Source organism: Corvus hawaiiensis, chromosome 3 (assembly GCF_020740725.1).
Source record: "Corvus hawaiiensis isolate bCorHaw1 chromosome 3, bCorHaw1.pri.cur, whole genome shotgun sequence".
Taxonomy (NCBI): domain Eukaryota; kingdom Metazoa; phylum Chordata; class Aves; order Passeriformes; family Corvidae; genus Corvus; species Corvus hawaiiensis.
Window position 1 is genome coordinate 117,000,563 of NC_063215.1, and position 8,389 is coordinate 117,008,951.

General features: G+C 40.5%; 1 protein-coding gene across 1 annotated transcript in view; it reads left to right on the plus strand.

The window, feature by feature from the left end:
• Window positions 1-8,389, plus strand: part of LOC125322389 — a 41,060-nt gene extending 32,671 nt beyond the window's left edge. Inside the window, exons 2-3 of the mRNA XM_048296046.1 lie at window positions 6,065-6,311; window positions 7,787-8,389. Coding sequence (XP_048152003.1) covers window positions 6,065-6,311; window positions 7,787-7,932 — 393 coding nt within the window. The 3' untranslated portion in view covers window positions 7,933-8,389. The remainder of the gene's footprint in view (window positions 1-6,064; window positions 6,312-7,786) is intronic.

The window sequence follows — 8,389 nt, forward strand, 5'->3', positions numbered from 1 at the left end:
AGAAACCCCTGTTGCTACAAAATATTACACACAGGCCAAACTTGTACTCTTTCCTTAAGAACTCATTATTAGCCTGCATTGAGACAGGACCCTAAGTTTGACAGAAATTTGTCTGATCCAGCCTTGCAATTCTTATATTGAAGTTTAGTCAGATGAGAAAGAGGAACCTGGTCTGAGAGTCCTAAGAGGGAACTAAGGAAAATTCCACAAACTCACTTAATCTTAGCAACTTTTTTTCTCTCAACTCCATTAATTCAGGATGAGTTGGCACAGGGTATTTGCTGTAATTTCCAATTAGTACAGCAGTAATATTAACATTCCTCACTAGGGTATTCTGATACACAAATGTTTTCAAAGGCACTCACCTGTACAAAGCACCAGTGATGCATATAGCATTAGTGACCAGTAGGAATAAAGGGAATATACTGGAAAAATCCCTCAGCTTCTGTTTAGTGTCATACAGCTTGTCAAGTACAACTGAACACAAAAATAAACTTTCAAAAAGCCAGAGTGTTTCCAACCAGCCCCCTGCCTCAGTCAGGGAAATCTTTCCAAATAAAAAACAGGCTGCAAAATTCCTATTAGCAAACACAACACTAACATTTCTCCTCACATGAAGACTAGCCAATGGAAATGGAAGAGCAGTAGGTATTTGCTGTGTCCACATGAATAAAGCACTGAGATGAAATGCAGAAAACACAACAGGGTTGTTAGAACAACCCAGTGAAGGAAGCACATTTAACTCTGCTCTACTCAGATAAGCTTGAAGGCCTTGGGCTACACCAGTCATTCTCTATTTGCATCAGCTTCACTACCTTTAGTGAGGTATTCAGGACAACAGTATATTTGGGGTGTGCACATAGTATTTTGTATAAGAAGGCCTATTTTGTACAAGAATGGACCTTTTCAAGCCTCTTAAAACCAGATGCTGCAAAAGAAACTGTTTGGTTTCCCTTATCTTCATTAACATTAAACCCCTCATAATGATACACTCCCCTGGATGCTTTGAGACACCAACAACTGAACTGAGACTACAAAGCAGTTCAAACATAGCAAGACATATTGCAAACTGCTACAAAACAGCAAGAGGCACTGGCAGAGGGAAAGGTATTAATTTTCAATCAGAAAGGAAGGAAATTTTTGATCTGAAGAAATATTTTTACTGAGCAGTTATCCATATAAAGTAGAGCTACACACTCCCATTGTTTTCTCATGCCTCATGAAAGCTCAGAAGTCCAAACCTCCTCTCTAACTTCTCTCCTTCTAGAGTGTGTTTTACCAACCAATCGTTCCATTTCCTCAGAATAAAAGCAGGTTGACAGCCAAAGCTGTGAAAGCAGCATGGCAATCTTACTAAATACGCCAGGTTTGCTATGCTACCCTGCAGAAAAATACAAGGTGATGCTAATTAGAATCCAACCATAAGCAGCTGGGTGAATCAGATGAATGCTGAAACTGCAACACTTCCAGAAGCTTTAACTGCATCTGGCCTAGGTGTACTAATACATCCACATTCCTTATCTGATTTCTCCAGGAACCTGCTGATAATTCATGGAAATTCGCTGCTCTGCAAATGGGTGCTTGAGATGAATATGACACCTGCAGTCATACTTTTAGAGCAAACATACAAGACACACAAGAAACTCTGACTAGTGACAGCATTAAACATCTCCCTTCTCAGCTCTCTTCTCTTGAGGAACCCTCAGTAATCACCATTCCACTGCAGGCCGAGAGTAGGTTCTTTCAGAAGATTAATTTGGCCTGCAGTAATCTGTTCCTCTGAACAGCCTATTCTGAAGTACAGAGGCAAATCCCACTCTCTAATCCTGTTGGTTTCAGTGACAGGAGCCTGTGACAAGCACACATCCCAGTATAACAGGATGAAGCAGCTGCCATTTGAGAAGCTTTGTCCCCTTAAACTAAAAAAACCCCAAACAAAAAACTTAATGCAAATTACCCACATCCAGAAATTTTAAAGCAAGTGCAGATGCTTCCCCATGTTACCAAAACGTCAGAAAAACAGCTTTTCAAATTTACACTCTTGTCCTCCACAGTTTCATTTGACCCCCTTGTTTATCCCTCTTCTCACAGTAGGTAGCAGCAAAAGCTGTGCAACTCCTTGAGCAGGGTTAAGGCAGGATGTGAGGAAAACCCCAGCATAGATCTAACCAGAGCAACACCTCACAGGATACTAGTTAAAAATCACAAAATTCATCACCTACCTCAAGCACATCAAGAGGATGAACCAGACACATGGGCCACCATCACAGAAGCAACAGGAAACAAAATTGCAGTATAGGCACTGAAGAGACATATAAAGCACAGCCAGAGACCAACACTCCTATAGCACAACTCCAGTCACCACACAAGCCCCAAGCTTGAGCTTAAATATGGCCCAAAGACCTGTGGGAAGGGTGTGGGTGGGGGCCCAGGTGAAGCTGATCAGGACCGACAGAGTTGATTCGCGCTCTCAGGGCTCTGGTGCTGCTGTTTCATTTTAAGTCCCCTCTGTAGCATACATTTTTTTTTCTTTTTAAAGAAGGTTCTGGCTCTTACTTTGCTGAGAAACAGACTATTTAAAAGCTATCTAGTGCTTTTGCTAGAGACTCTTAGAAAATAGGAATGCAATGTAGAAATAGCAGATTGATGCTGCAGTAACCCCAAGGGAGAGGTTACACTTTCTTTGCAGTCCCCCAAGGTTTGATATTTTGCTTGATATTTTTGTTAAGGGATAGTGCTGAACCCCAAAAGAAATTCTGGGCGTAGAATACATAATCCTTCTTAGGCAAAAGAAGTAGCCAGTAGCTGTTACCAGCCAAAAAAGTTGTAATTGTCTGGCCTTTTGTTCACAGCATGGATTTTACTGGGAAATACTGAACCACAAGTAGCAGCAAATGGTAGGCAGACAGTTAAGAGGACTTACAAAAATGTCTGTTACGTTTCCAATTGACAGCCCTCTGTTTTAGAGAATGACAGCAGAGCTCTGACTCCCTACAGATCCTTATGGCTATTCTTTTTTTTTTTTTTTTTTTTTTTGCTTTTTGCAACAGAAATCACTTGGTTGCATTTAAGAAATTGCTTGGAAGGCTCATTAGTTTTAACATATTTTTTACTTTTCTCTAAACTGCAACAGAGTATTCTTTTCTTCTACCTCAATGAGGCATTTAATTCAGCTTCTTCCTAAACAAGTGTGAAAGGAGGACCAGGAGTGCTGTCAGAAGCTGTGATTTAAAAGGACATGTTTCTTGTGTATGGATCTGTGTTTAAATCAAAATGAAACTATAAATTTATAGTTATAGCTTGCCAAAAGTACAATGCCTTATGAAGCCAAATCAGGAAGTAATCTTCCTATCTCTGTGGCCAAGGCTCTGTCAGTGTTACAAGTGTCAGTGTCTGATCAGCCACTGAACGTGGCTTGTTTCAAGATGTCTTTGGCTTCAGGTTTGCTCTCTTGGTGGTTTTCTTTCACAAGTGCATCTCCAAGACAGAAGAAAAACGTCTGCCTGTGGGATTTGAGACATAAACCGAGAAGGCCATAATTTTCTTAGGCTTTCCCATTTTTTCCTATTCATTTATCATGGAAAAAGTCACAGAAATGGGACAACAAAACGTAAAATATCAGCTTAGAGAATATCCATCACTTGCAGTATAGGGCTCTCCTGGAATAAGCCATATAAAACGATGTATTTATACCCATTAGATTGTTATCATACATAATCCACTTATTAGAACTGGTTTACATTGTCCACTTGTGGAGCTGAACAGTACTTAACAGGAGAAGGATGGCAAATGACACTCTGAGCACTTACCAACTTCAACATATTCCATATAAAGCCTGCTATTTCTAGATATCTGCTAATGCATTCTTTGGCAAAAGGGTAGCTCTGAAAGAAACTTTTAAATCAGCCCATATCATCAGCCCACACTTCAGATAAATGTGCACCGTCTATGGTTTTCCTTTTCTTTCAAAAAGGAAACTTCTTTCCTTTACTTTGTGCCTGAGACTCTTGGTTCTAGGGCTGGATCACAAGTGCTCTGCTCAGGAACGCCCCCAGATCGAAATCAATGATTTTCCTTGTGGGGATCACCTTAATTATCAAACCGTATGTCTGAAAGTTGCAATAGGCTTAAATGTTTATGGACACTCTGGAAGCTGCACTTAATTATGGGTTGCTGATTGTATATGTGAAGGTTTCTGTGGCCTTGGCAAACAAAAGTCTAGAATTTCACCTTCCTGTAAGTTTGAGTAGCCTTTTCTTTTTTTTGCAGACAATTTGCATTTTAAAATATTTCTGCTTTCATGTGGCTCAGCAACAAGATACAGTTTCTCAGTGGAACAATCTGCAGCCTAATCCAGCAGTGACTCCTCAAGCAAGACTCCTGCCAAATCCAACAGCTTTGCAGAACAGGGACTGCCACAGCAGGCCCATGATCACTGTCCTACTACCTGAAAGACAAGTGCCACCCCAGGTGACAAACTGCCTAAAAGGGTCTTTTGACAGCAGCAGTGTTTGGGCCTCTGGCAACTGTCAGCCCCAGCAGCTGCCCAGTGAGCTCTGGGAATGTTCTGTACCAGATGGAGCCTGGCCTGCAAGCAGTTGTCTGAGTGGCCCATTTTCCTTGGCACCTGTAGAGAGGCATTTGGTCACCAGCAGCAGAGGAGATTCATAAATTACACTAACAGCATAGGGGATTCATAAATGCACCCTTGCCCAGGCTTATTAATCTGTACTTTTGTACCTCTTTTTGGAGGAGAGGTATTTCTGTGACCACATAAATTACCATGACGTGTAAGCAATCTTTACATTCCATTTCATAGGAATTCTGCAGCCTGGTAATAAAATCACCTTTGTTCAGCTGCCTCTTCTTTCACCTGGATTTTTCATTATGAAAAAGTTATTTTTCTGGACCAAGAATTTTGAACTCCACCTGCTTTACACTGCAGTATAGAAAACTTTTTTGATTGACTCCAATTTTTACTCAACTAATTTATCATAAAATCACCCCCCTGATTTTAGACTCTAACTGAAAATGATCTTGTTCTTAAAATTTCAGGAACAATTTGAGATCATTGTCCCAAGAGTAAATAGCCTGAAATGTCTATTGGACACTACTGATGCAAGATAAGTGCTGAGTTAAACTCAGATTATATTGCATGTAATTCTTCTTTCAAATAACTTATTTTCAACAGTCTCTGTGAAAGGGAGAGTGAGGAGAATTACAGTGGCAAAGCTATGGCACAATATAGTTATATAAATTGCATTTCTCACATCCAGTGGGGATTTCAGGAAGTTTCTTTGTACAGGTAGGTTTTTCCAGTGCCTTGCAACAACCCTGTGCAGTTGTTACGTTGTTTAAATGGTTGCCAGGAAGAAAAAAAACAGGCTGAGCATTAGTTGTCCTCGGTCCACATCATGCCCTGGTAAGTGGGAAAGGAACAGGAGATCTGGTTAAACAGTAGGTCCAGGATAAGGATTTTATACCTGTTTTGAAATACCTGGAGATGAACATTACTTTCTAAAACTTGAAAATTATTAGAGAAGACTGTCCCCATAGCAGCCTCAGAAGACTGGAATACATATCAAGGCAGAATATCCATTAATTGTTCAGATGGGGGGCAGAAATATTATTTTTCACTGCTTTTAGATGAAGACATATTTTCTTCGTGGGGGAGAGAATGGCTACACACTCTGAAAGGGTAGCGTGGACACAGCAATACATCGGAAAATATATATTGTTTCCTGTATACCCTGCTGCTTTCATCAGAAGTTGCTTAATTCAGCACAAATTCAGATAAATAAATAAGGATATTTGCAAAGGTTGGGATTTTTGGAAGCTTTGCTTGAGAGCAACATGCAGTGGGCATCTGGATTTGTGGCTCTGCTGCAATATGTCTTTGAGATGCTTATCCAAAAACTGACTACAAGCAAGGATTTGGCTTATGACACAACAGCTTTCATTCTCTCAAACTTGCCGTCTTGTCAGGTGAGCTTTAATTCTTTCTGCAGGAAGCTTTAATGTATTGCAACCTTTAAAATTACAGCATCTATTCTGTGTGTTACAGAGTGCACAGCAGCTCTTCTGCCACAGGACGTCTGTGAGCTTGGCCTGGGTTTCCATCTGCACCTTTGTTTCACTGCTGAGTTCCTGCAGCAGTCCAAGCAGGCTTCAAATGAGTTTCGCATTCCTGACGTGGGACTGTGGCACTGCCTGGAATGGAAACAGCACTCGCTGTGTTCACAGGAGCCAGGGCAGCTTTTGGATACACAATTCTTGTGCAATTCCTGCTGAGTGCAATAGGAGATCTCCAGGTCTGCCTGACTAACACAGTTTGATTCACTTCTTTAACACATGTGGCTTCAAGACAGGAGCTGAAAAAAGGTTATTGTTGAAACAAGAAGTCACTGATAGTAAAAGCCATTTCTAAATAATACCCATGACATATCTAACAAGTCTTAGTTGTGTGATTACAGCCTGAATTTTAGATTCCTGTATTGTGTAAGGAAGAATAACTCTTCTTCCTTCAATAGAATTATTTCTGATTTAATTAGGGAGTGCAATCACAATTACTCTGTCAATGTCAGGTTATACTGTAAATCCTGCCCTGGTACACCCATGCCCTTCTCACAACTGATAGAAGGGAACCAGAGGAAAAATGACCACAAGCAGCAACAGGTACAGGAACAGAATTTGGCCACAGCTGTTGGCACTAGATTTACTGCCTGATGAGCCTAGCCAGCTTGAGCTTGCATCATAATCTAATAAAAACCTAATAATACCTTTCCATCTAACTCAGCCACATATATCAGGCTTTGGAGGTGTCAAGCCTAAGAAGAGAATTGTACTCCTGTCTTGAAGGTATTTTTATTGCTGAGAAAAATATGTTGCAAGCAACAATTCCTTACACAGCAGTTCTCTCTCTTTTCCACTTTGGAAAGAAAAAGGTAAGAAAAATAAGCCAAGCAATAAAAATTCACGTTTGATATCAGATCTGTCCAGATCTGATGCACTCAAACCTGAAAGCTTATTCTGCTATCTCTAGTAAGATCTTTTAAATTCTGAAAAGGCTTGACATGCAGAAAATGAACAGATGCACAGCAGAGGTGGGAGATGATCTTGTGGGAGGTCTCTCTTGCCTTATGCAAAGATAAGGGTGTGGAGGCGTGCCTGCATGGTGGGGAGCTGTGTGGGGAGAGGGAGCCCCCAGCATGCACCTCTTTACAGGACTGAAGGTTACATAAGGCTTGGGAATAACTTCCTCTCCCTCCCTTTGGAACCTTGGGAGAGAGTGAAGATGCCAACACAGAGGCATTGTACCAGGAACAGGCTGCCCTGCAGACTGCACACTCATTCTTTCTGTGCCAGCTCCCCTGCTGAGCAGTCACCTCTCCAGAGGCAGCAAGCAAGCTGTTCCTCTTGCTCCCACGCAGGCATTTATGCTTCCTGGACAAGGTGTGCTCTGGTATTATCCCTGCTCCCTGGAGGTTGTGGATACCTCTGGCTGCAGGAAGTACACTGAGCACTGTTGTACTCTGGTGCGCTTCTGTTTCAGTCTTTGGATGACAAACTCCACCTCTGGACATGCAGGCAAGGTGAAAGCAGATTTTTCAGTATTATTTAATACTACAAGATAAAGAAGAGCCACTCAGGAAGGTAGGGAAGAACACTTGGTGCACATCAGCTTCTCTGTATAACAAGCATAAAAGTGAGAGGTGATAGTTTTTGATAATAAGATATATTTTTTAATGCTGAATGCCCTTGATAACTTGTCTCCAAATCTTGGCAGGACTAGTTCTTCACATTTCTGGAGGACAGCAAAACTCAAAGTTAGTCAGAGATGTTCTTGAATGTCACATTCAACTGGATGTATTATGGGGACAGTATCCTGTAAATATGATTTCCTCCTGTCATTGCATACCTACCTTTTGGTGAGTAGTCATTAAATTCACATTAAGTTGGCTCATATGAACAAGAAAGCTCTTTATGTATATTCTTTTACTATTCCAAGGAATTCTTCAGTCTTAGTTTTGAAGCACAAATATGAACATTCCAGGTCAAAAGTCAAAGTTTTATTTAAAAGCTTTTGTTCATTTTAATTGTCTATCAAAGACAGAGCCATGGTGACTTCCCAACAGCTACACTGCTGTGTATTTATTGATTTATCTATTCTAAACTAAACCATTCTCCTTAAATTTAACAAGCTTCATGGTTAATAAACCCATGTGAGAAAATGCATTGAATATGTATTTTTGCTCACATCTTGTTTACTCTCTACTACACTATTTGTTATAAACCTCTTTTAGCATTCACATAGTGAAAAGCATATTGCAACTGTTATTTGTGTTGTTTTGTTAGACACATGTATAAATTAAAATTGGAAATACCAACA